The following is a 27,412-nucleotide window of genomic DNA, read 5'->3' on the forward strand; positions in this document are numbered from 1 at the left end:
GGCAGCACCGTCGGGATGAGATGAAATGCATCCTCAAGATGCACGTCCAGCCGAGCCCCAGCATAGCTGGAGTCTGGACGTCCGTAACCCTGCTTTGCTGCCCGGGAGGCAGCGTGGCTGAACCACGCTATGCAGGGGTGTGTGGTGTAAATATCTGGGTATGCCCTGCAGCCCCTCGCTTCTTATCGCGTTGTTTTTCCCCTGCTTGTGTCACGATAATTTACAAATGAAATGCGCCTTGATTTTATACTGGCACCCGGGAAGCTGTTTGTAAGGAAAATCACCAAAAGCCTTGGAGAGAGATTGAACTCTGACTTCAGTGAGGCAGAACCCAAAAGGGCAATGGCTGGAGTGGAAAGCAAAGTAGGGGGATGGAACAGCTGAGGTCCTGGTTTGGGACAGCCTAAGCACAGGAAAGCAGAGTCCTTGCATTTATTAAATATCCTGAGCGTAGCTGCGGTCAGAAAAGATGCAAAATCCGTATAATCGCCGCGGCTAAATTTGCAGTCATCCATAGAAAGAGCAATGAAAGCTCCATGAAAAAATATTACTAAAGTTTATTTACAACTGGAAAGGTATGCTCTCACCGATTTGGTGGTTTATGAACGCAGTAAGTGTGGGAATATGAAAGAAATAAATACACCTGATTTTAAATGCGTGGGATTTTTGGTTTTTAGAAACCCTTAGTGCAAGGCTTAGAAGCAGTGTGGGGCTTTTTCCTAGGCTCCTTGTTTCCTGGGTCATGCATTTTTCAGTGTATCGCACTCATTGCATAAAGCTGGCCGAGAGCTCAGAGTAAAATGAACGGGGAGTGAGAGATGGGAGCAGGTTGATGCAGTTTGACGCAGCCATTTTTGATGTCTCAGTGGTTTTAAACTATATGTGAATGCTTCTTGAACCCCAAATACCCTGTGGCCTGGCTTGTCTCTATTTTCAAAGTAATTTACGTACACATTACAGTGGTTCCCACAAGTCATGCTGGACTTAATGGTCTGACAGTATTTCCATGATAAACCCTAGGGGTTTATAGAGCAGCCATAAAAATTCACTCCGGGGAGAAACTTGGCATGCCACATCCTCCACCAGAAGCTATCTTTTTCTGCCTTAAATCAGGTATAAATCAGTTCAGCTGCTGTAAGTTACAGAAGTTACAAAGAAAAGTTTAGTGGTTTCATACGGTTTTTTGGTCCTCTGAAACTCTGAAATACCATAATTTGAATATAGATAGCGGCTGTTCTTAAAAGCTCCGTTGCTTTGAAAGAACCTGCCCATGCTAAAGAGTTCTCTGTTTCAAAGCTAAGGCATTTCTGAAGGACTGGGAAAAACTTTTAAACTCTAGAGATGCTGAAATAAATCTTTTACAAGAGACAACTGTTGCTTTTGTGGCTGCGAAACCACTGATGCTAATTATTCCTGGCAGTTCCGGTAGGTTCAAGAACACAGGGAGCAGCTGTGACACCTCTCATCTGTCCCCAGGAACCATCATGTTCTTTTTTTCTGTGGGTTCACTGAGGGATTTTAATATTGATCTCCAATAGTTACTCAGAGAGTATATACACTGTAGTATAAAGTGTATATATTATATATTTATAGCTTACTATAGTATGGGTTTGACTCTTCTTAAGAAAAAGAGACAAATCTTTTGAGTCAAGTGGTTAACGGGCGCGACTACCAGAAGTAATTCGGAGAGCCTGTTAGGCCACTAGAAATTTTACTTTTGGAACGAATAAACTGTCTGGGGAAATGCGTGGCTGTCGCAGTCTTGGCAGGACACTGTTGACACAACATGGGAATATTTTATCAAAAATTAATCATATCAACATTGCTCTCAATCTGTGAGAAATAGGAATTGAAAATAAAAACAAATGCATTTATGTAAACTATTGTCTAAAATAGACTACTTATGCCTATTTACATAATGAATCCATCACTTATCACCCTCTGGAGATTAAATAATTAAGCACTGAACAACTTATATTTATTCATGCACTTTCAGGAATGAATGAATTATCCCTTTCTGCACAAACTAAATGTTCTCTTCCTGATTAGTAACAGAAGGGCAGTGATGGGGTTTTATGATGGAAAGTGTGTTGCTTGTTTTCTTAAAAAAGAGAAATGGATCTTTAGAATCCAGCACATAAATAAGCTACATTTGGTTAAAAGTCAATATAAGTGATTTTTAGCAAATTTATTAGCGATGTGAATGTTCTTGATACCAATTCATATGGGAAACGGGGCTTTTCTTCAACGTGTATGATTTTTTTTGAAGGAATTTGTGTATAATTTAAATAAGCATGTAAGCAGCTGGTTTGAACAGCGTTTGCCTCTCCAGATGCTGAGGTTTCCAGTGCAGGTGGCTCTGTCGGAGTTACTCGCCTGAAGTTTCTCTATAGTCAGTGTGAGAAATTGGCCTTCCTTGGGTGCAAATCCCTCCATCCCGCCACGTATCCAAGCCAGGCACTCAGGGCCCCGCGTGGGCTCTGGAGGGGATTGAGATACCGTCTTGGAGGTGATACCAGCCTCCAGATCTGTGAAGGTTCAGGAGATCTGAATCCATCCTCACAGAGCTGTGCGAGAAACATCCTCGATTGCTCTCACATCCAACAGCTGGAAACGATGCTCGTCCTCCCCTGGGAGCATTCCTTCACCCTTCCAGAGGGCTCAGGAGAAAATGCAGGTATTGCACAGGAGCAAGGGCAGCTTGGCCTGCATGTGAAGATCTAATCCCTATTAGTGTTAGAAGCTGGACCAGGCTGATACGAGATTATTTTTTTCCCCTTCCAAGTTAAGCTTTTTTTTATTCTGTATATTCTCATTAGCTGAATAACCAACTACTTTGAGCAACCTGATCAAGTGAAAGACATCCCTGCCCACAGGAGGGGCTAGGACTAGCTAGATGATCTTTGAAGGTCCCTCCCAACCCAAGCCATTCTGTCATATGTCGGGGATAGCGTATTACAGACACACGGAATGTCTCAGTTGCTGAAGAAAAGTAAAAGGCGTTGTCATATTTAATTTTTTTAATAGCCGCTTTTTTCTTGCATTTAATCTCAAAGTCATGGTCACACAGACTAGAAGAGTTGTTCAGACTTGACAGGGATGAGAGACGGGGTCTTGTCCTCTGGCACGACGCGAGAGATGAATATCGCTGGTGATTTGCACGCATTATTCCAAATTCCACGACAAGACAGGTTTCAGCTTTCAGCGCAAGGTTGGGACCTACCTCAGGGAGTCATAGCCTGTGGCCTTCAAGAGTAATGACAGGAGAGGGCTGGAGGTACTAAATCCTTTCATACTGCTAGAAATATGATTATGCCTTTTTATGACTTAGAAAACAGCATTACTAATTTAGTAGAGAATTTACAATAAAATACGTCCTGAAGTAGCATGCCCAAGGTCCTGAGGATTTATAAATTACATTGAGAACTTGAATTACTGCGGTTACAAAATAAAGCTGAGATATGAACATTTCTGCTTCGCTTTAGCAATCATTTTATTATTCACTTTAATTAAGCTTTCAAGCCTTAGAGGAATGCTGCATTGTGGTACCTCTTTTTGAGGGAAAACCAACTCCTGAAATGTCCCATGGAGGCCAGCTGGGCAGAGGGGGGTGACACCAACGGTGGCCAGAGGCAGAGCCAGCTCTCAATGGTGTTTTTCACAGGTTATAAAGCCAGAAGACTCATCCTGATCACCTGCTCTGAACTGATGCAGGAGCCGTAGGAATTCTCTGGGTTAATTAATTGTGAACAACTTTAATCATGTTCATTAACAGCTCTAATGTTCTTAATTAATAGCATAAACATTTTTAGTAGTTCTAAGTTGGTGTTCAGAAAATGGAGGTTTCTTCTGGGGCCGGGTGATGGATAGTCCTTTCCCGGACTTGTACGGACAGCCAGTACTTCTAGGCAAGACTGGCTTGTCTGAACCTCAGTGACCAGCAGAATGTGATAGCATGGCAACATTTCTTCTGGAGATAGTCCTAAAACCAGCCGGTGTGACAGGTTTGCAAAGACATGCAAACCCAGGGTGATTTGTGGACTAAGGTTTTTATTAATTCGTTTATTTGGTCTATAGAGTAGGGTAGAAACTAAATCACGTGCTAATACGAGTAATTTATAAGCATATTATGCAGTGCTTTACAGATTCAGACCCACTGTGAATTGCCCTTTGTTTCTTTTAATCTCTCTCAGCAGCGACTAATTAGGTGACCACATCTCATTGCTGGGTCTCCCAGACGGTATCACCGGAGCGCTCTTTGGCTGGCCAAATCTCACGTTCAATTGTGCATTTATAAATACATTTCACCTCTGACACGGTCATTTTAAAATCCATTAGCTGCAGTCGGCACAGATTTAAGAGGGTCTAAAATTGCTCTCCCCTCTCTATCCAAAGCCAAACACGTCTCATCAAAATTATTGGGGGAAAAAATAATTATAAAAGATGTATCCTGGTTTTAGCTCTAATCCATTAATTGGTTTGATTTTCTTGATTGAGTTCGCTCCTCACCTGAGAATGTATTCAGCTGAAGAAGACTCTTTTCCCTATTGCAACAAATTCTAAAATCACCATTGGCCTTCGTGCTGCAGTATTGGGCCACAAGGCAATAAACGGGTTTTACTAACACGATGCAGCGCATAAACACAGCTGCAGGACTCGGGGAACCGAGTGAAGTTTCATCCCATTAAATCAATCCTGACTTGAACCATTGCTGGAGAAACACAGTGTACATAGGGCTGCGTTACCCGTGCTTCAGTTCCCCAACAGAAGGTGTCTCTGCTCAGGAGCATTAATTTGGGGGCAGGAATCTGTGCTTGGGACTTTCTTTGAAAGTCATCCTCCCTTTGCTTCAAACAAGGTTTTGTTGCCTCCCCGCTGAGAGCAAATTACAGGATTAAAAAAATATTGCCTTGTCCCCTAAGCAGAATCTAAGCAATAGCCTCAGTCGCTCCATATTCTGTTTTAGCAAGGCAAGATATCCAGGAACAAATGTAACAATGATTAAAGGTAGCAACAATGTATTAAAAAGTATATTTTCTTTAGATTTACGGGAAAAGATCTAATTAACGATATTAAGCACTTTTTAAAGTGTGAAATCTGTTTCTGTATGTAGTGTAGCATGAGCACAGGCAGGCAGGCGCCCGGCATTTACTATGTAAATTATCTCCACACAGTGCTAAATCAATGAGTTTTTCTCCATAGCTGCTCATTCCGGGTTGCTCCCTATAATGACCTCAATTATACATGTCTTCATTGTGAAATTATGATTGCCTTTGGCGGGCTGCAAATGACAGCGGAGAAAAAGATTTCCGTGATAAAGCAGCACAACAAGTAATACCTGCTGGCATTAGCATGCACGGCTTGCAAAGGTGCAGTGCAGCTCCAGCTCAGCACCTTAAGAAATAAAATTGGAGCGGAGGAGGGGCCGAGGAAAATGTTCGACGGTATCTTGACATTTCTAACAAGAAAAGGAATTAGTAAAGGTTCGGGTTCTCAAACGTGTCACCATGGGACCTGGTATTGCAAGGAATTTAACATAAGAACATCAGAATGGCTACACCTGGGTCACCAAAGGTCCGCAGTGCTTCCCAGCTTCTCTCGGACTGAATATCATAGCAGAGAGAAACGGTGCGAGAGGCAGGACAGAGCCATCCTGCCCCTCCATAACCCCTCAGTGCCAACCGCTGGCATGCAGGGAGTCATCCTCACCCTCCGGAATGGGGGAGGAAGGTTTGGAGAGGGCACTGCCCTCATTCCTGGAGCTGCGTGGTTTTCAGGCGCTGGGCTGCTACCATCACCAAAGCGTGTTTGCGGTGTTCCAGCTGCCTTTTACTGGCCTGGATTTTGCTCCACGCTTGGTGCAGCACCTGATGACAGGTTCCTCCCGGGCCTCCGACACACGGAGACACGGTTACACCCATTCCTTCTTAAAGGTGGTTGTTATGAAGGCTTTGCCCCTGGCCCCAACCATTAAAAGTTGACTCGGAAATGATAGCATCCCGTTCTCTGATGACAGCATCTCTCTCTGATGGCAGAGAAGTTGGCAGGAAGAGTTTTTTTATTTCCAGCTGGAATAAACTGAGGAGTTGCTTCAACTGGAATCCCAGAGGAGAGCACCAGGTTTGACACGACTTGATAAATCTGATCAGCGAGGGCTGATACTGGTTGAATCTATCGAATATAGAAAGCTGTTTTGCATGCATCATCCTGCAGAATTTCCAAATGTACATAAAATTGCTTGATTTTAGGACCAAATTCTATTCCGGCCTGTCTTCTGCAGGTGAGCTCACTTTGAACATTACCCATGTGTTCTGCTCGGGTTTATACGTGTGGTAAAAATCCTTTTATCTCCCACAGGTTTTTAAAAATAAAACTAACGGTGTTCAATACTTCATCTAGAGGTTCTACACAAAACCATTATGGTGATTTGACTAATTTGTACACATAATCCAACTACCATAAGGTCTGTCTAAGCTAAGTACTTAAGTACAAGATTTTGAGTTTTTTAGAAGCTTTTTAAAAAGCCCAGCCCTCGCATCCTCTTAGGGAACCTTCATTTCCTCCCCAATACACCTGATTACGTAAGGAGATCTTTTCTATTGATAAGAATACGGCAGTGACTGAAGCCACACAAAATAATTGTGTATTAGTAGAAAGGCTTTTAGATGTTAATAAGATGCCCTGAGATGTATTGGTAATGATACGCCCTCAAACATACTCCATAGAAATACTCAGGAAAGGAGTGTGTTTGCATTCTTAAAGAGGTCTGTACTAATCACATGCTTTAATACAAAAAGTCATCTCTTGGCCTGATACGGTTCATCCAAGAACGGTAGCTATGCAAGGTATCTTCTTAATTAAAAGTTAATGTATTTTTCATTAGCGTGCTTCTAAAGTGTAAAACCAAAGCCTCTTCAGCTATCATTTGGAAGGTGGGCAGGGAGCCTTAAATTCTAGCGCAACAAAACGCTCAAAAAACGTTGCTGAAGTGGGAGCTGATGGGAGCCCAGCGTGAGGCAGGGAACTCAAGGCAGAGTGAGAAACAGCAGAGGGAATTAAGGAAAACAGCAGTAAGATGAAAAAACAATCCTCTCGTAAATGAATGACCCTCTATTTCATTTCCCCTCAAGAAAAGATGTCCTCATTAGCCCTACTCCATGCTACAAATTATTGTAGTTATCAGTCCTTTATCCTCTCAAGTACACTCCAAATATATTATTCATAAAAAGGCGCTCTCTTTTATGCAGAAAATAACTTCGCTATTAGCCCCTATGTGCTCTTTACGTGCTTCAGGCAGCAGGATGAGGGTGGTGGTATGGGGCATCACCACTCCTGTGGGCCACCATCCATGGCGCTGAGTGGCTGCGACTCCGATCTCCTCCAGCAGGTACCGCGGGCGGCGTGATTTAATGATGCGTTATCTGTTCCTGGCTTTGTCTCCTTCCCTTCTGAATCCTCCTCCATCTCCCCATTTGTATATTCAGGTTTCAGGTGTAGAAACCGCTTGATGGTCTGACTGGGTCAGGCCTTCCTCTCATGTAATGCCACCACAACCCGAATCGCAGTATCAAACGTTCAATCAAATCAAATCAATCAAATCAAATGTTCCTATTTTTGATCAACCATGTATCAAAACTATAGCTACCATTTCTTTTCAACAGTTTGTGCTCTTTCTAAACCAGCACCAGGAATATTAAGTGGGAGAACGTCAGGCATGACATGCGATGCGGTATTGATCTCTGCAGCCCTAAGCCAGCCTCAGATCTACAGCAGTGAATACAATTTGTGGCACATTCAATTAACTTCTGGCTTAGGTGGAAGAAGCCGGCAGAGAAAGGATGCAGAGCTGTTTGGGTACTGCTGCACAAGCCGGTTTTGCACTAAGTGGTCACAATTATTTGCTAGACCAGCGCACTGAAGTGAGTCCTTCCAGGCTTCCCGAGGCTGCTCAAACGGACTGCGTATTGCAGTGAACAGATTTAACAGATTTACTACTCCAGAGATGTTAAGGCAATTTTTCCATTGGAAGGTACGAAGAGATGGAAAACGATGCTTGCAAAAGTAGATAGTGGGTTTTTTTATTTTTATTCCGTGCATTTCCATAGTTTAAGCCCCATAAAAGAGTGCAAGGTTTTCCCACCAAAGCTGTTAACTTTTAAGGCAAAATCACATCACAAGCTGTGAACTGACATGATAAAAATGTGTGTTTGGATTCACTGAAAGTCAGCACTTTTTCAGAGGGCTGGAAGAAACTGCACAAAGCATTTAGATCCTACTACCACAGATACATACAGGATACACAGATCTTGTGCGGGTTGTAACGGCAGAGGTGAGATGCGAGCAAGCAGGATGAAGAGTAATTTGGCCAACTGATGGGAGGGAGCAACCTGGCCCTGTACAACATTTTATAGTGTCAGCACCGCTTGAAGTGGTTTTTCCCAAAGTGCATGGCCTTGGGTGAGGCAGCGTTGGTCTCCTTCATCCCTGTTCTACCGCAGTTCATGCCAGTGGCCGCGAAGAAGGAGGGGCGTTGAGGCCAGGAGAGGGTCTTTCATTTCCCAGTCCAAGTTTCTGAATTGGCAACATAATGTCAAAGTGCTGTCAACATTCCCTGTTCACCTCAATGGGCCATTGCCTTGAAAGATGGGGTTTCGGCATTTATATGCGATATAGTTTCAGGGCTTTCTTATTGCAGAGCCCACGAGTAAGAGTAAGCAAAAAACATTGTGTGAATGATAAAACTGTGAGTGCAGCAGCTTTGATAATGTGGTCTGGTTGCCATGTGCTGGCTTGCTGCTGCTGAAATGCCTAAAAATGACAATCTGCAGCCACGGTCATTCTGGTGTCAAACGTTTTCCCTATCTGTGTGGCCACACGTGGCAAAATACGCAGAGACGTTTTGTGAGCAGTGGCCAGAAGGAAACGATGTGATGTTGGTGTGGTTTCAGAGGGGTGTTGGTATGGTTTTCAGTAAGGCCTGCTGCCTCGGGTGTTTCTTTTGTGTGTCAACATAAGTCAAAATAACTGGATTTTTTAATTTAAATAATATGTGAGAAAGCTTCTCACTCCTTGGTTAGAGGAACGTATCTCAGATGCCATAGGTGGCTGTGTTTGGTAAAGGAGTTTTTGTGCTTGGTGACTTCCTAATGTTTGGGCAATTTAAAACTGGGTTTATTTATATTTCAGTGACAACAGTCTTACTTTATTTCTGTTCTTCAAGGAAAGAACCTCACTCATTCTTGTGCCTTTTCAGAGGTCCTTGGCAGGAGTCCTCTAGAGAAATGAACCCAGTTTCAGTCAGGAGAGCCTTTGCTTGCCCTCCTGTTGCTGACTGCTTCATGGATAGAATATTGCAGCCAGGTTTGCCGGAGGACCCATCTTAGTGCCCTAACGCCACGACCACCGCTAGGCGTCTCAGGAAAATGATGCAGGGAGTTTGATTGTTGCAGATTCAGTTTCTATGTCTCTTACCTGGCTTTACTGTTTAGGGGGTTTTTTACAACATAGGTATCCATCTCCTTGCCAGAATCCTTCCAAGTAATTCCTGGAACGAGGAATATTCCTGGAATGAAGAAGAAGGAAGGCAGAGTGGGGAGAAGGGGAACAGCTTCCCTTTGTAGTATTGGGTGTTATTCCTGGTTTGTTGCCTTTTGCAGAGGTGGTGCAGCTGAGCCTGCCGGAGGACCAGAAGATCAGCGTTACCACCATCACGGTCGGCCTGAGCACCGTCCTGACATGCAGCATCCGGGGGGCGCTGCGGCCCCCCATCATCTGGAAGCGCAACGGCGTCATCCTCAACTTCCTCGACCTGGAGGACATCAATGTAAGTCCTGAATTTCTCTCGTAATTTTCTTTTTAGGGCATTGAATATGACTTCATTTAACAGATGATAGTTTTAAGGGAACAAGCTTTATCTTGTTGTTTTTATGGAAAACTGGAAGCTGGCGTGATATTTTGGTTTTATGTGAATATGTCTCAGGAATAAAAGCGAAACAACATACGTGCAGCTGAGAGCAGGGGTACTTGGAACGTGTTGTTATGAAGTTAAAGCTCAGTACTGTAATAACCCAGCACTTGTTTAGCCCTGGTACTGCATCCCTGTCGCTCGTTCCGTCTGGTGCAGCCTGTGGTCCACAGCCAGCAGCCCTGGAAGCCCAGGGGAAAGTAGCTCTGCAGACCATTAAAACTCCTCCATTAGAACAGGTTCATCAAGAGCGTGAAAGAACACATTTATGGTCGGTGCTGAAATCTCTCCTCTATCTGAATCAAATAATATGTTTTTATCTCTCTTCCTCCTGTTCCACCTGCCTTTCAGCCAATTCTCCTATCTCATTCTGCTGTTCTACTATTCCATCTATTCTGCTATTTCTGCTGAGCATATTAAAATATGGGATTATTCAGTAGGGTGTGGCAATACCCTCGCAGGACAGATGATGAATCTCTTTTAATTCACAACGCTGGTCTGATGTGTGAGTCATAGTTTGTAGTAAAGACAATACCTGAATAATGGTATAAACTTACTCATTTATTTAATAACATTTAATTACGGAGAGAGTGGAAAGTAGTGTGCAAAAAATATGGTCTGTATTTCATTTCTCTTTGCATTAAAGTACACAGTAAATCAGGTTTTATTTTAATTACACTACAGCGAGAGTTGATTTATATTTTTGTTCAGCTCTTGTTAATTTGATAACCACTCAGTTCAGAGTTGTTACAGTCAATACTGCAGCTCCCTAAATTGTTGTGTATCCAGGATTGCTGAAATGTGAAAAATCTTTGTTTTACTCTTCTGCATTAATACATGAAAATTACAGCACACAGGACAGAAATATGCACTGCAACTTGGTACATTATTTGTTGACTCTACCTTAGCAGGAAAATCGTGTGCACTATGTATAGATGATTACTGTGTGCACAAACTCAGTAATTATAACCATCTCAACATTCTTTTCTTTTCGTCAAAGCGAGTATTACCCTTTTAAAATGCGTCTCTTGTCGCCATTTGGAGCATGACATTGAAATGCAGCATGAAACCAGCAAACATCCCGCCGCAGGATTGGCACGGGGCTATACAGGAGCCGTAATGAGGCCGCGCAGGATTGCACAGCCAGCCCGAAGCCGGTGTACCTGACCAGATTTCTTATAGACATCTGTCAGCGCCAGGGTTAGAATAATGAACTTCGGGTCACTGGCACTAAAAATACATGGAGACCTGCCAAGCTGGGATGCGCAAAGTCAGGCGTTGCCTGCTGTAGTCGGAGCGTGGCATAGTGAGCCGTGCAGGTGGTTGACCTGGCAGCTTATTGCCTGTACTGCCTTGTGCAAATGTTCCTCAAACCAAATCTATTCCTTGACGCAGGTTAAGCTTTGTAAGGATTACACACACTGCCAATGTGCTTAGTTTAATCTGTCGTGAGCAACTTTGTGTAATCGGAGTTTGGGAGGAGCCTTTTCTTTTGGCAGTTACAGCCACTAGATAGATCTGAGACACTGTGGTTTTAGGCTCAGTTGTGTTGGTGGGTTCAAGACCGAGCTGAGGTTAGAAGCAAGGTTCAGCTGTTCTGAAAACTTACTGCCACACACTCTGGAGGCTCAAGAGTGGTGTTAGAATTTTTTGGCTAAAAATAATGAAAATTCCAGTTATTTATCTCTACCTTTATGAAATTTTGGTTATGATCACATTCATCTTAAAAGATTAAAAGTTTATGCATAAAATGGAGACAAAATGATGGTCCAGGAATTGGAGTACAAGTGCATCCTTGAAGGATAGATAGCACGTGGCTCTGAGGCTTCATTTGCAACTCCTACTATTTTCAATGGAATTTGGAAGAGTAAATTTTCAGGCTGAGATGTCATTTCCTCCCTAAATTAGCCCTGGCCCAAGTGATTTTTGGTTTACTCATAAGTAGTTTTCTTTTCTATGAGAAGGATGGTTATTAAATGTTAAGAGGAAGAGTTATGTCCTTGCACATAAACTGTCTGGTTCCTGAATGATTCAACACCCCCTTAGGTCAGCACCGTGCAATACAGCAGGAAAAAAAAAAATCACTTTTTGATCTGTTTGAACTAGTATATCACTGAGAAACTATATCAAAGGAGCACTCCGAGATTCTTACAAGGAGGAAATACAGGTTTTAATGCTTCACGTGTCAGTTCATGACCTCTACCACCTCATCATATAACACCTGCTACAAGCGCCCATCAACTTTTTTTGTCTAATAAACACCTCCACACCTTTTTCATCTTTAATTAAACTGTAAAGTTCTTGATGTTCTGTATATATCACTGCCATCTGTATTCTGGTCTGGTTACTTGAGGTGACACAAATTGGGGATTTGCTGTCTTTTATCGTGCCTCTTCCACTGTGGGCAGCCTGTAGGACTCTGGAGCTCAGGGGTGTCCCCCTTCTGGCTACCAAGGATGGGCACCTGCATGTCTGAAGCGCTTGTTCATAGTGGGAATGGACAGAGTCCTTCAGCTGGTAAATCCAGTCTTTTCATTTTGAATACGCACAACTTTTAAAAGTCCTGTGCTCATGGGCCATGAGCCACGTTCATCTGCAGCGTGAACGCCCTCGTGTTTCGGGTTGATACTCACGTGTAGCATGGAGGTAGCACCACCATTCGCCTTGAGGTTTGCAATGTGAAAATACGTGCAGCCTCGCACGCTCGACAGCGTGGGTTGGGGTGGGTGGCAGGAGACAGTTCAAAGCTTCAGCCTCTTGTGGGTACAGAAACTCGCATTAAACAATAACCTGTTTCAAGGCATTGACAGCAGGAAAGTAAAGGCAGTGTGCTTCTTAATATACTTGAAGTCAGTTAATTAAATTACTTCAGTTTTCTTTTAGTACGCCTCAAGCAGAAACTCAATTGCATTTCTGCTTTTCACAATAAGGTTAGCAATTTGGCTAATTGGAAGTGCAACACGAGATTAATTGTACCTTTTTAACTTCAAGAAAATCCTCCCTGCTCCTGGCACAGTGGTAATCAGATACAAACCTACAGGATATTCGCACACTTGGAAAAATCCTCGTATTATATTTCAATTAAATTCTCTCTCTTCTAAATGCTAATTCAGGAAATCAGATGAAAATAGCAGCCCAATTCTGGAAAAAAGCAGAGCCCTTCCAACAAGGTGTGAGCGCAGCACAGGAGAGGCAGAGTGGAAAAGTCCTTCATGGTTTTATTCTCTCCAGATTCTTGACAAATGCGATATGGGGAGGTTGACTGTGCTCCAGATTAATATTAGAAGTGACAAAGACGGTCAACAAAAACCTAGATGATCCTAAATGTACGCAGAACTGAAAGGTTGAAGACTACTATAAAGCCTGGTTGTTTAAGTGCATTACTTAAATCATTTTTATGTGATACCTTGATTGGCAACAAAATATTAATAACTTTTCATTGCTGTCTTCATCAGAAGCTTTCATAAGCAACTTTATTAATAATTTGTCTCGTCCTGTCTGTGACAAACTCTGTTAATGAGTTGTAACATAGCTATTGCAAAAGAGCCATCTTAATGGTGCATGTACTTAAACTATTTTTCTTGCAAACGTTTAAGATTGCTTTTAGCATAAAAATATTACTTACCCATAAATTACCCACCCATATTATTTATCCGTGAGAAAGGCCTTTTGCAGCTATACTTTTAAAAAGTCCCATCGACTTTTCTCATGCAGAAAATAACTATAATGTAGCTGAAACTGATAAGATTGTGATAGCTATAAATTGATTTCTGACTACAAATAGTGAAGTGGTTCAAACGCGTCATCTTTCAAAATAATACACTTTTGTCCCCTAGACAAGCAGTATGTTTCCCCAAATATATGATTATGAAAGCATTCCTCAATTTGAGAATATAATAAACTCCTCATGGAGTCAAATGTATTTTACAGTGTTTATAGGATATTGTTTCACATGATTTGACATTATCTCCAGAGAGATGTACGTACATTTATAAACAAAATTGATAAACAGAAGTTTATCCTCCGGAAGCATGGTGAAGGCATACGCAAACAACAGAGAAGAGAAATTACCATAAGAAAACAAATGTTACAGCATACAGGTAGATAAGAACTTGGTGAATCACCAGGTGTAATGAAGGTAGCTATAACATAAATTCATGAGTGTCTTTCATGATTCATTTCATATTACTCCATACACTTTAACTCAGATCTGCATTAGATCATTAGTTCAAAACCAAGCTTTTCATTACAGATTGTTGAAATACAGGTTTCTTCATTTCTGCTGATTCAGAAGGGGATTAAAGGCAGGGGAGTGAGTGCTTTGCTGCTACTTTATGACTTGTCTTCCTCCTTGTTTGATGAAAAATCAATAATTGCGCTTAAAAAGCATGCTCCCGCAAGTTTACAAACCGCAGCATACCATTGCTTTATTGTCACTTGTGTGAATCAGCCAGCCCATCTTGTACAAACTACATGGATAAATTCTTGAAGAAGCCTTGAATGTTCCTGTCCAAAAGACCCCCGGCACCGACTTCATGCATGTTCAGTTTTGTATTACAGCGTTGGGATGTCACCTAGGCTGAAGGGGAGGTGTGTTGAAGCTGTGATGAAACAAGTCCAGGGTCAGAGGTATTCATCACAAGGACCAAGTCCCCAGTTTGGGAAATGGCTGAGCAGCAGCTGATGGGAGCATAGCAGCGTGTCCTGCTAAGGCTCACCCAGTTCCCATGCATCTCCTCCACCATTGCCTGCTTTCAGGGGAAGGAAACTTGGTTGGAGAGATCTCTGCTCCCACCTTCAGACGTTCTTGCCTTTGTTAAGGCCATGTGAAGAAAGTCTGGGTTTGCTGCTGGGGTTCCTGTCATCAGTCCAGACCCCGAAGGCACCTGAGATACATAGGCTGAGCTCAGAGGTATACATCCCTGCTTGGAGGAATAGGAGTGATTCTCTTCTCCAAACAGGTTTTCCTCCTCCCCGTACAAATCCGTGTGCCTTACTCTGGCTGAATGCAAGCCTGCCTCCATCTCTGCCCACCAAACCTCTGCCAGGTCCACGGTGCAAAGAGCGTCTGGAGGTGGCAGAAATGAATCGGGGTGGGGTGGCACAGACCACCTCCAAAATAATTGATTGCTCATATTCCACATCTACCTGTGCACCCAGGAAGATTCACCGCCCTGTGCATACCATGGCGCTCACAAGGTCTGTGCCTACCTGCCTTGATACACATTTCATGTGTATCATTTAAATGTCCATTTTTCCATGCATAGTATTTGAAACCCAAAGCAAATGACCAACCTTTAAAGTGCGAGTCACTTGGATTAGCTTTCTCATTAGAACAGGCTGTATGAAGGCTATCTATTCCTGTTGATGGTTTTAATGTAGTTTCACTGTTAAATAATAAAAAGATCATGTGTGAATAACCCCACTTAATACCCTGCTAATAGAAATCGGGCCATTAAAATGATCAAACCCTGTGTCATCCTGGATGCTGGAGGAATACAGTGATGGGAGTAAATTACAGGAAGTTGTATGTTTAAAGCCAAGCTTTTTCTCTTTCAAATCAAAGTTTAAGAAATTGCACAGTGCTTACAGTGTCTTAGGTCTTTGCAGGCTCTAAAACAGAGGTTAAGTGGAAAATTAATACTTATAATATTTTCAGAATATATGGATATAATCTCTCACTTTGCTATAATGAAGAGCACAGAACTTGTATGCACTTGTGCCTTCGGCGGGGTAGCTCATTTTCGGGTCACAGACTGAAGTTTGCAGGCGATTATTGCAAATGCAGAAATACCTTCACGGAGACAGTAGAGTTGTTCCCCTGGTCCTAAGCAGCCAGTGGAGTATAAGGCTTCACCTTCCCAAACAGCCCATTTTTGTGGAGGAAGATGTTACTCTAGCGTGGGTTTGTCTTGCTTGCATTTTTTAGAGGCATATAGGGCATATACCTTGTGAAACTTTTGAGAAACCTGAGGTGTTAGATGCAACTCCCCTTGCATGGCCCCGGACTGGGGGTTATAGCAGAAAAGCAGAGCTATGAATGCAGCGTGAATCTTCTGAAAATGAGCGAGAAGAAAGGAGTGAGCCCATCTATGGTGAAGCATGAAGGTAACTAGACTGGCATGCTTAAAAAAATACATTAAAAAAAATTGGGAATGAGATTAATTAGGACTCTGAAATCAGTTGTACTCTCCCCTACCTGCTCTGACTCTTGCGACTGATAATTGAATTACAGACCAAAATCCATTAATCCCAGAAATCTACCTCCGTACTGTAGGGAGAAAGTTGGAGTTTATGAATATGATTTCCTCCCAGCATTGGTACCTACCTGTTCAGTCATGGTCTCTGCCTTTCTCTGAAACGTCCAGTAGATCCAATTAATAGAAACGTTTCACTAAATTCCTGGTATGCTAATTCCTCTCTTCCAGCAGCTCCGGCAGGATGACCTGCCGTTGATTTTCCTCATTGTATTGTCTCTGGGTTTCTCAGGATATAAAAGTCATCCATTTTTAGCTGTATTATAATTGCACAACTATCTAAAAAGTTCATTTCCATATGTTCGCGCCAGAAACTTTTTTAGCTCACCAGCGAAGTCTTATGTTGTGCTAAGTTCTTTGAGCAGAAAAACAAGAAAAGATAAATTAATACCTCATCAGGCTGTGTTTGCAATAGTTTTCTGGCATTTGCTTAAGGCTGAATTTTTCCCCATGTAAATTACTGAAGTGATAGCATGTGTAAAACCAAGAACAAATAATATTAATGAAGCATAAGTTCTCAGCTTGTCTCTGGAAATGAATTATTGAAAGCACCAAAGAAAGTGATTTAAGAGCCCATGACTAATTTAGTTTTTATTATTTTTATATGAATCACTCATGAATCTATTGTAAAAAAGATCAGAGTCATTTGATTAGTGAGGAGAAATCATTTTCAAAGTGATAGCCATTGTTGTAGATTTTGCATAATAATCATCTCATTAAACGCTTGGGTACATTTTGTTTTAAAATCGTGTAAACATTATGAGAGATTTCTAGGACTCTGAGGATCAGGAAAACTTTTTTTAACGTGAACTAAGTAATACCTTTTTGTTTCTGTGCTGGTTACTATGAAATCGTGATGGTGTTTTTCTTTGTCTGGTGGAAAACCAGTGACACCAGCTAGCCCCCGTGACGGGACTGCTTTTGTAACTGGGCACATCCCAGCTTCCCTGGGCTTAGTGGAAAGGGCTGACGGGAAGGGTCTGAAAGTGAGGTGAATTATTCTCTTACTCTCCTCCTCCTTCTTTCTCCTCCTTCTTTCTCCTCCTTCTTTCTCCTCCTTCTTTCTCCTCCTTCTTTCTCCTCCTTCTTTCTCCTCCTTCTTTCTCCTCCTTCTCCTGCTTCTCCTCCTCATTATTATTATTGTTGTTGTTATTATTATTATTGCTATTATTGTTACTATTACTATAATTATTTAGGAAGAAACCCCAGCAACCAGCGGGATTCTCCTTCGGGGAGCTCCATTCCCTCTGCCATTATTTCAGCTATGGACACTTTTAAGTCACTGTGGTGAGAGGGTATTGACTGCCTTTGGGACTCACCCAGGAGCATTCAGTACCTAGCTGGGGTGCTTTAAAATCACGGTGTAGGTTTACCCGGGGGGCGGGGGGGGGTACCCCATAGCGCTATCCTGAGGTGTGATGTGTGCCGGTGGCTGGAGAGATGGGGAGCTCGCATGATTTTGTGTCACTGGGACTTGTTTTTCTGTTCCTTCTTTCTATTTATAGCTATAAGGCAAGTTTTTCTTTTTTCTCAAATAACTAGAAGTTATCCTAAAAAATAATAAGCCTGAATCTACTCTGTGCTAATTCCCCTTCAAACTAAGACTTCCTGGAAAACAAGTGATCCTCTCTGCCAAAATTTTAAAGGGTTTTAAATATGTTTCCATTCTGGAACAACCCTGATACATGTCAGAAAGCTTCATGAACTAGCATCTGAAATGGGCAGAAAAGGCGGGCGGCCGGTGCCCGTCACCCTCCGGCATCGCCCCCGGCGCTGGGTTAACGTGGGCACCCGCTCCGCCGGCTGCGATCCTGGGTGTCGGAGCAGGAAATTTGTGGCATTACAATGCCATATTGGATTTCACTTGAGACAGGATGTGGACAAGATTTACAAGCAATATGTAATGTTTTACACATTTCTAAGCGCGGTGTCTCTGAACCACGGCAGATTGCATGACCAGGGAATGCATTAGAAGGGAGGGATGGGATAAATAAATATGAAAAATCTTCTGCTTGGAGAGACCGATGCCTTGTGTAATCAGTAGTGATGGGAAGGAAATACAATACAAAAAAAAGTACATATCCATTTTCTAGGATCTGCTTTGTTATTTTTTCAAATTGACTGTGCGCAGTAGCAACTTTTTTTCTGCTTTTTAGATTACTGAGCTCTTACGAATTTAAAATGCGAGGTGGTGCATTTTTTTTAATCTCGAAAAGTTAAAACATACTCTGAGGTCACTTAATCAGTCCCTTATTTGAAGGGTAAATGCAAGACATAAAAGCAGCTCCTGAAGGGCAGAAAACTTTTTATTCCAGAAATGGAGAGAAAGCATGAGACAAACTGCTGGAGAAGTCAACTTATCACCTGCCACTGGTCAGCCTTATCAATTATGAGAAATTATAAGCACAGCTTGCTGAATTATTATTTTTACCCAAATGCATAGCATTATTTTATAATGAAATCCATAAAACAGAGGTGATGAACACGTTATCTGATTACCTGGCTGCTTTGGTGCAAGGCTCATCAGTTTGTGGCATTAGAATGGTTTCTGCCTCTTGTTCATACATTTTCATCACTTCTGTTACTTCCTCTTCACAAGAAAATTCTGCTTTGCCTTTCTTCTGGTTGCCTATCCTATGCCACAGATGATGCATAAAAAGGCTTTTTCCATCTGCCATCGGGCATTGCTGGGGGCAGGAGTGGCAGTCCCAGCTCCCGGGGGGGTGCAGCACTTGCTGAGACTCCTGGACAGCCCTAGCACACTCTGCTGTAAGGGTGGGATGGTTTGGGGGAGAGAAGAATTTAGTTACATCGCTTTTATAGATGTTTGTGGTTCCCTCTGACTGCTTTCAGGCTCGTGGTGAACTTGCAAACCTGGCTTTGCAAGCAAAAGCCATCTGAAGAAAGTCAAAGCATGTGAAATGTTTCCTCTGCCTCTTTCCAGTGTGAATTCTCCCCATTCCCTCCGCCCACCCCATCCTTTCCCCTGCTGGCTCTCCCAGCAAGCTTATGTGTGCATGTTTGGATGGAGGGATGGAGCTCAGAACCTGAGTTTCTCAAAATGTTTTGTGCAAAACAGTTCCCGAGGACTTTTGTTCAAAGAGCTCCCGCTTGCCTGATGCACGTTTTTGAGAGGCAGAAAGTCCTTATTGACCTGCCTTCCTTCTCAGCTTGGTAAAATCGTGTTAAGCCCAGCCGAGGGCTGCTTCCCAGTCCCAGCAGTGGCCAAGCACTGTCGGTGTTAACTTACACCCCGGTCCGTACAGCGCCAGTGGTGAGGGATGCACCGGAGCAGCTCCGAAGGGCTCCCAAGGCAACGGAGGGCGGTGGGAAGCGGCCCAGGTACCAGGGCTGCCCAGTGCCTGCCCGGGATGGCTTAGAATCATAGAATCATAGAATCGCTTTGGTTGGAAAAGACCTTTAAGATCATCGAGTCCAACCTTTAACCTAACCCTGCCATCCCACCACTAAACCCTGTCCCACTGTGCCGCAGGATTCCCGGCTGAGGGGAGTGCAGGATGGAGAGTCAGAGGCTATCAAGCAATCAAAGACTCATCATTTCCTAATGCCCTAGGGCTTGGGTTTTTACAGCACTTCCAAATATACCTTTATAAAATATACGCAGGAAGTGCTTGTGCATAAGAATGCATGCATATATATAAAATGTTAACGGGGAAATCCTAATGTACTAATTACATCCACAGGGAAACATAAGGAGAAACCGTGAGCGCAATCAATAAACGCATGGAAAGAGTCATTAATTTGTTAAGAGAATTCACTATTCTTTTTGTAGCAACAAAAGTTTCAGAACTGAACCTAAATTTCATAATCACTTTTTTCTTCCCACACCTAATACTGGTCATTCTTAACAGTGTTGTACTCTTACGGGAATTTACTGTGTGTGTGCAAATTCTAATACAGGGCAGATAATTTCCTTCTGCGCCTGATGTAAATGATGCAGTGTTAACCTAAATTGTATTTGAGAACCATCTTTAAGTGCTAGAAGTCAGAAAATAGTTTTTAAAAGTCATAAACCATGCTTTTACCAATATAAGCTTCTCTTTACAAGAAAAATGCATTTGGAGAGGAGGAGAATCATCATATAATCTTGCATCAGTTTGTTTTTGCAAGGGTCTTTACTTATAGTAATACATTTGTATGCATTGGAAAAAGCAGATCGTCCATAAAAAGACAATTACAGAGCACAAACCGAGTATTCATAGTATTTTTCTGAGATATCTTAAAGGAAGCAACATACTTAAAACAGAGAAGATTTTATTGTCCTGTTTTTCCACAACTCCTTGTAAATCATTCCATAAAAGTAGCCATCCTGCTTTTATTGATCTAAACTCAATTTGAGTTGCTTTGGGATTAACTTTAGAAACTGTTATTAAGTCCCCTCTACTGTAAGCATTTTCTCGATCTCATGCAAATATCATTTGAACAGGGTTGATATCTTTTCTATTTGCAGTTACTCGTGCATCTTTGCTTTCTGGCAGGACAGATTTAGCTGACTAGAAAACAGGCAAATGCTTGAAATGGGAATTTTTGAGTAGATATTTGTAATAATGTATTGGGTAGCTTCTCCCATAGTGTAGATGCCAAATCTGCCTGACACCCAAAGTGGCAGTAATGTATCTAATGCTTTTGATTACAGATAATGAATTTCAGGATCATCTATGGATTTATTCTTTATAATTGTTCCTACATTTGCACATTGGGGCAGCACATGCCTTAGGGTAGCAGATTGCAGAACTGGGGTGGTTATATCTGTGCCCTCCCAGGTCTGTGCTTTGTCGTCCTGCCTGTAAACGCTCTATTTCTCGGTGTTTGGTCTCAATCTGCCTTGTAACGTGTCTGAAAACCAGGCAAGTTCCCAAACTTCCCTTTCCCCCCTGCCAGTGCTGGACTGCCACTGAGGGGAGAGGCATGAAGACATTTCTTTGGTGCCAGACAGAAGTCATTGGAGAAGATTCAAGAGCCAGCAGAACTAGTGCTAGATCAATCCCATGCTGCAAGAGTTGGGCGACTTTGTACTTTCCTTGAAGGTTGCCAGCTGGCATTGCAAGCCTACCTCAGAATCACAGCTTCCTTCAAAAAATGTTCTAAGTGTCATGGCTGGAAAGGAGAGTTTCAAACTGTAAAGCAGATGCACCCTGAAGAGGCAAGAAATGTTGAGATATAGGGAGCCCCGAATGACTTTCGTTCAGAAAGCAGCCCATCCACTGGTCAGACAACTCTTGCTCATAATTTCTGAGCACCTGGCAGGGGGTTTGCAGGACCAGAATGAATGAGGATGATTCCTTGTCACCCTGGGTGCAGCAGGGAAAGGGAGCAGCATCAGCACCTTTGTGCATGGGTTCCCTTCTCATCACAAAGAAATTGGGAGCCAAATTCTTGACTCCCAACCAGCAGAGCAAATTTGCATTCCTGTTTTGTGCCGTCCACCCTAGTCAGTTTGATCAAGTCGTGCTGGAAGACCCTGGCTGAGTTTCACCTCCTCACAGCTCTGCGGTGCTGTACTTCCATTTCGCCCCCGCTGGCCATGGTGGTCAAGGGTGGCAGCAGGCACGACCTTGGGGGGCGGGGGGGCTTTCCTGGCACACCCCTTGGCTGCAGGCTGGCTTTCTACCTACACAATGGAAACTGGAAAAAAAAGTCCCTGGGTTTTCACAAGCAAAACCACTCTTCAACACTCACCCGGGTTTGCACCGGGTTTGTACCGGGTTTGCACCACCCTGATTCTAAGCTGAATTTTACCCTACTTTTTCAGTGAAATTCTGTGAAGGGTTTTGTTTAGCATGCTTCACGCATGGAGCTACTTAAAGAAAAATTGTGCTTTAAGCTCATGAACTGTTTTTTAAATGTATCCTTCTGGGCTTGCATAGAAGTACAAACATTCTGGAGCTGCAGAAGTCTGAACATTAATGGAGTAACAAAAGAAGCTGCTTCGTATGCCCATCAGTACTGTGGTTCAGTTAAATATAATTTGAAATAAATTCCTAAGCAGGGCACTTTACAACATATTCAAGTGCCAAAACCTCTCTACTAACTCACATTCTCCCCATCTATAATCAAAAATTGAAGCAATGCAAGAGCAGATCTGGGAAGATGAAGGGGATAAGTAAAGATACTCGTCAAGCAGTTACAGATCAAAACAAGTTTCTTTGAGAAAACGCTTTTTGTCTTCTTTCTTGTCTCCTGCTTAGGATATTGGCTGAGATAAGTGACAAACAGTTTCAGTTCTTTCTCATCAAGCCCCAAGGTTACAGTGCATTTTCTGAGAACCGGCGTAGAAAAAGGAAACCTTAACCCGCCCAGAAGTTAGCATTTTACGCATCTGAGGTTAACGGGTAGATACTAAATTCCCCCATAAATTAAACAGCTGGAGATTGCCATCTTTTTTTATGTGCAAAGAGCACCTTGTTAGCAACCAGCACAAAAGTTCATGTTCTCAGATGAGTTACTTTGCCTTGCTCTTAAATTGCCGCTCATTTTCTCCCTGTGTGTTGATTTATGAACTTTAAAACTCACTGTTCAAAATTCAAGCTGTGTTTCCAAGCTGCAATGCTATCAAACCCACCAAACAAGGTAGTCTCCCTTTATGCGGTGTTTAAAATGTTTTTGCTAAATAATAAGGCACCTTTCCTGTCTTCTGTTGCATACAGGATTTTGGAGAAGATGATTCCCTCTACATCACCAAGGTAACAACAATTCACATGGGCAATTACACCTGTCATGCCTACGGCTATGAAGAGCTGTATCAGACCCACGTCCTTCAGGTGAATGGTTAGTAAATGGCATATATGATAATCCACGAAAACCTTCCTGTAAGCAAAGCCGCGCGTTAATCTCGTTCGCAGAGGCGCAAAAAGCCACGCACCAAAGTGCCTTTGCACCAGAGCGGATGCGGCTCGGGGTTTGCTTGCTTGCGCTATCATGCAGGCAATCAAAAAGAAAGCTACCACGGGGGGACGTGTATAATTACCTGGGCTTCCGCAGGCATCGTAACTGTAAAACAAGCTGTCAGTAACATTTCCATAGACTTAAGAGCAGTGTTTCAAAGCATCTCTTAGACTAATGACTACTTTTCTCAACAGAAATGTTACTTCAATAATTGCTTCTTCCAGAAAATCATTTCTGTGGCATGCAGTAGTCCAGGGTATTTAAATAAATACAGCACACAGCTGTATATCAGGTTGTTACCTGGTTGTAGGCAGCTCGGTTCACTGAGGGCTATTTACGTTGGCTAAAGATACGGCCCGCTGGGTTGCAAAATGAGGGCAAACCATTTTACAGGTGAGAGAATCACACGGGCCATATTCCAGCATTCTCATTCACCTCCGTCCCCTGGACCACATTTACGCCTGGTGGAACTTACATTCGGGTGCTTGCTATCTTTCCTCTGACCTCAGTCTCAGTCGGTCAGATTAGTTTAAAATTACATTAGCTTGAACCGGCATTTCAGCGAGGGACCAGCCTGTGCAGCACCCTCCTCCCCAGCAGCAAGTGGTTACCCATGGTTAAACCCATATTTACACGTGCAAATATGACCAGGAGAATCTCCAGAATAGGAGACAGGGGAATCCGTTGCTCGCTATGTGTGGGTTTTGACGAACTCTGGTATGAAAGTATTTAGTTTTACAGGAAAATTCTGGATGGGCACAGACCTCTGCAAAGGAGGGCTGTCAACTGGTAAGAGCAGATAGCTACATGCAGGTTAACAGAGAGAGGCTGACACGAAGAGAAAACAGTAAAAAGATATATTTATGCACTTTAAGAAGCACCGTGGTGGATGTGGGGTTTAGGTTTGACCGCAGCTCAGGTCTTCTGGACGTGCCTAAGTGCCCCCCGCCCACAGCGAGTACCTGGAGGAGAGCACGAAGCACCCAGTTGATTTGAATGAGAGCTGACTTAATGTTTCTACATAATCATTCGTCATCTTTTGAGGTAGTAAACTGTAAAGTCTCAGCAATGTGGATAACCAGATTGTGCATGCTGCAGCTGGGAATCCAGGGTTCCTTCCTCAAAGTGCTATTTGTTTGATGAATGGCAGTTGAAAGAAACACGAGCCAACAACTTAATCCCCTGTATCTTATGTGATATATTATGAGGCCTGAACAGAGTTTGGTTGGCAGACAACAATGTAGACTTTATCATCGCTGAGAATATAAGGCCCAAAGGCTTTGAAACTAAAAGCAGAATGAGAGGGAAGCTAGATGGAGCGCGGGGAGGGGTTGATTTGTTTTGTACTCATGCCTGCCACTTAGATTTAACTTGTTGTTGAAAGATCTCATTTTCTTTTTAAATTCAAGTTTCATACCACAGCTGCATGTGGTTTTTCTTATTAATACAAGAACAGTTATACACCCCCCCCCCACACACTATCCATGTTGGCTTTTTGATGTTGCTATATAGTCACTAAATACTGAAAAAAATGCCCTGCGTTCTGGTATCAACCCAGGCTTGCTAGAAAACACTGCAGGGTCTAGAAATCTTTGCCTTACAGCAGCTGATATTCCCATATGAGCCATTAGGCTTTGCAGAGCCGAGGGTTTGTAGGTTTTGACGTGGCTGGCTGGCTGCCCACATCCCCAAATTCTCTTCTTTCCTGCCTGTGTTGTGGCTTCCTCCATCAACTGATGTTGGGGCAACAGCACCGACGGATGTGAGGACAATGTTGCTTGCCTTCAGATACATGGTGGGGTTCCCAAGGCAGGAAATCCTTCTCAGTTTTTAGTCACTTAAAGGACAAATCGAGGAATTTCTCTTGACAGGAGTAGAGAGAAGAAACTGAGCTGAGCTGAGTTGAGTGAAGATGCTGGGAATCTGAGTATGGCTGATGGGCTCTGCTCGGCGCTGGGGATTGTCTCTGTCTGTCTGTATCAAACTAAAAACTCCGTCTTCAACACGGGAGGGTTTTTGTTGCTTTTCTGTATTGGACTAAAACTGTAAGAGAATGTGACAGAACCAAGTCAGCCAGAACTCGGGTCTATCTGCTCTCCTGTCTCCTCCAGGGAGAGGCTGATACACTTTTAACATCAGAAACACAGGGCGGTTTTATTCTGTGAAAACTATCAGAATTATTTTTTTTCCTCTCTTTTTAATAGAGAAAACTCCACGTTTCTCTATTGGGAAAGGAAAGAGAAGGAAGAACCGAGTGGAAGTAAAAGGATTTATCCCCATCCCTTCCCAAGCTCATTGTTTCTGTACAGGCAGGTCCCAGTTTTTAGGCTGTGTTTCAGTTAAGTCAGTGTTTTTCAAAGCTGCAGTAACTCTTCCAGTGTCCTTTGATCCTTTTTTGTACCACCTGGGCCCTGGCTCACTGTTCCCACTGAGGCCCTTCATTCAAGCTTACAAAATATTTTCCTTTTATTGCCTTTTAATCCTTTAAAGAATCTGATCCTAGTTACATGCACCCTCTTCACACGCTTTTATCTGACATGATGTTTTTATCTTACTTTCTCCTTTGTCTCTTTTTAGGACATAACGCTGCCTTCTAACAGCTCATTGATTAGGTGATACAGGAAATTAGGAAATATAAGCTTAAATAGAAAGCTTAGAGCCCAATTTTGACAAAAACGAAATGTTTCTGGGATTCAGTGCTCTAGTTGAATGTATCACAGACTAATCAAATTTATCAAAAGTTTACCTATAGAAAGCCTTGCTTTCATCCCAGTATATTGTCACGGTTGTTTCTTTTCTCGCCCAAAGAAAGCAAATTCACTTCACCGCAGTCAAACCCTGCTAGGAGACGGGCACGCGCTTCTCCACGGCAGGCAAGCAGTGTCCTCGCCTGTACCTGTGCCACGCAGCTGGGCACGTATCGGCTGGGTCACAAAATCAGAAGCAGCAGGGGCAGATCCAGATGCTCATTTTGACAAGCAGAGATGAGAATCCCATTAGGCAGAAAATGTGAAGGCCGCCAGATGAATGCCCCCAGCCACTGTCTCACATCTTCTGGGCGAGGAGCAGAAAGCACACATGTGAAACGCAGCCTATGTGTGGCATTTGATGTGGTAGGTTTGGCTTGAGCTCATCAATCAACCAGCAGTGGTAAAATGTAAGTCCGTGTATTTATCCACCTGGCCCTTAATGTCTTTGGAAGAAAAGAACGTGCTGAAAGGCAGCACAAAGTATAAGAATGAAAAATTCATCTTGCATGCTGGTATCTTTGATCAGGAGAAGCCAAGAACAGTAGGAAAATTATGTTCTCTCCTATGTATGGCTATGGCTTGGGAAATGCATACAGCATACACGAACTGTAGGGAGGAAAAGCAATTTATCACTTTCAAGAAGAAAAAGAGTTGCTGAGGATAAAGAATCTCATAAAATTGTAATCAACTATGAAAATGGATAGTTTGCAAATCAAGAGACTGCTGAGTGTAGGGCATCATTTTCCTTGGTCCTTGCACTCTGGAAAACATCAGCATAAATCAGAATATTGTATTCCTTGAAAACAGTTTTAAAAAGCCATTTGATCCTCAGCCCAATTATAAGGGCCCAATAGGACAAATTTGCTGGTAACAGGGAGATGTTTTAAACACAGATGTTTCGTTAATGTGGATTTTCAAAAGAAAACATATAATGCTGCAAACTTCTTTCCAATCATAAATGGAAAGATTAAAACATCTCAAGTAAATGATTAATCTATTAATTATTGTTAAGCCTTGGAGCATATAGGTCCTATAGCAGCAATGTATGTCTGTGGGGCTTGATGCCACCATCTGTGCTCATCATGTGCTTTATCACCTGAGCTGTTTTATTGTAATGAATTGGTCTGCTCACAAGATACTACTCAGTATGCAGTAGTAGGCAATCTACCCGATCTCTTACTTGTTTGACTACCTCTTTTTTCCTACTTTGCTTAAGATAATAGCATTTTTATATTGCTTTTGGCTCCAGACACAGTAATGGTTAGCAATGATATATATTCACCAAGGGAAATAGCAAAGGATAATCCATATATTCCAAAGTCTGGAGCTGAAGTCTTCGCAAGTTTAAAGTAAAATGTGCTTACTTGGAATGTATTAATTTGTAGCGAGGACAATAAAAATGCATTCTGCAGTTTGCTGTTATCACAAGGCAGTTGCATGCAATAATTTACCTGTACAATGAATTATGTAAGACAAGGGAGAAGAAATAAAAAGCTTTAAAATGGAAGGAGCAGGGAAATGAGAAGAGCAGGAAT

At 42.6% G+C, this 27,412-nt stretch overlaps 1 protein-coding gene across 2 annotated transcripts in view; it reads left to right on the forward strand.

Moving 5' to 3' along the window:
* Positions 1-27,412, forward strand: part of FSTL4 (follistatin like 4) — a 238,852-nt gene that overhangs the window by 189,352 nt on the left and 22,088 nt on the right. For both annotated transcript variants that reach the window (XM_009646869.2, XM_009646870.2), the window contains exons 6-7: positions 9,657-9,823; positions 22,890-23,010. In XM_009646869.2, the coding sequence (XP_009645164.1) occupies positions 9,657-9,823; positions 22,890-23,010 (288 nt within the window). The remainder of the gene's footprint in view (positions 1-9,656; positions 9,824-22,889; positions 23,011-27,412) is intronic.

This window comes from Egretta garzetta, unplaced genomic scaffold (genome assembly GCF_000687185.1).
Source record: "Egretta garzetta isolate BGI_Z169 unplaced genomic scaffold, ASM68718v1 scaffold439, whole genome shotgun sequence".
NCBI classification, from domain to species: Eukaryota; Metazoa; Chordata; class Aves; order Pelecaniformes; family Ardeidae; genus Egretta; species Egretta garzetta.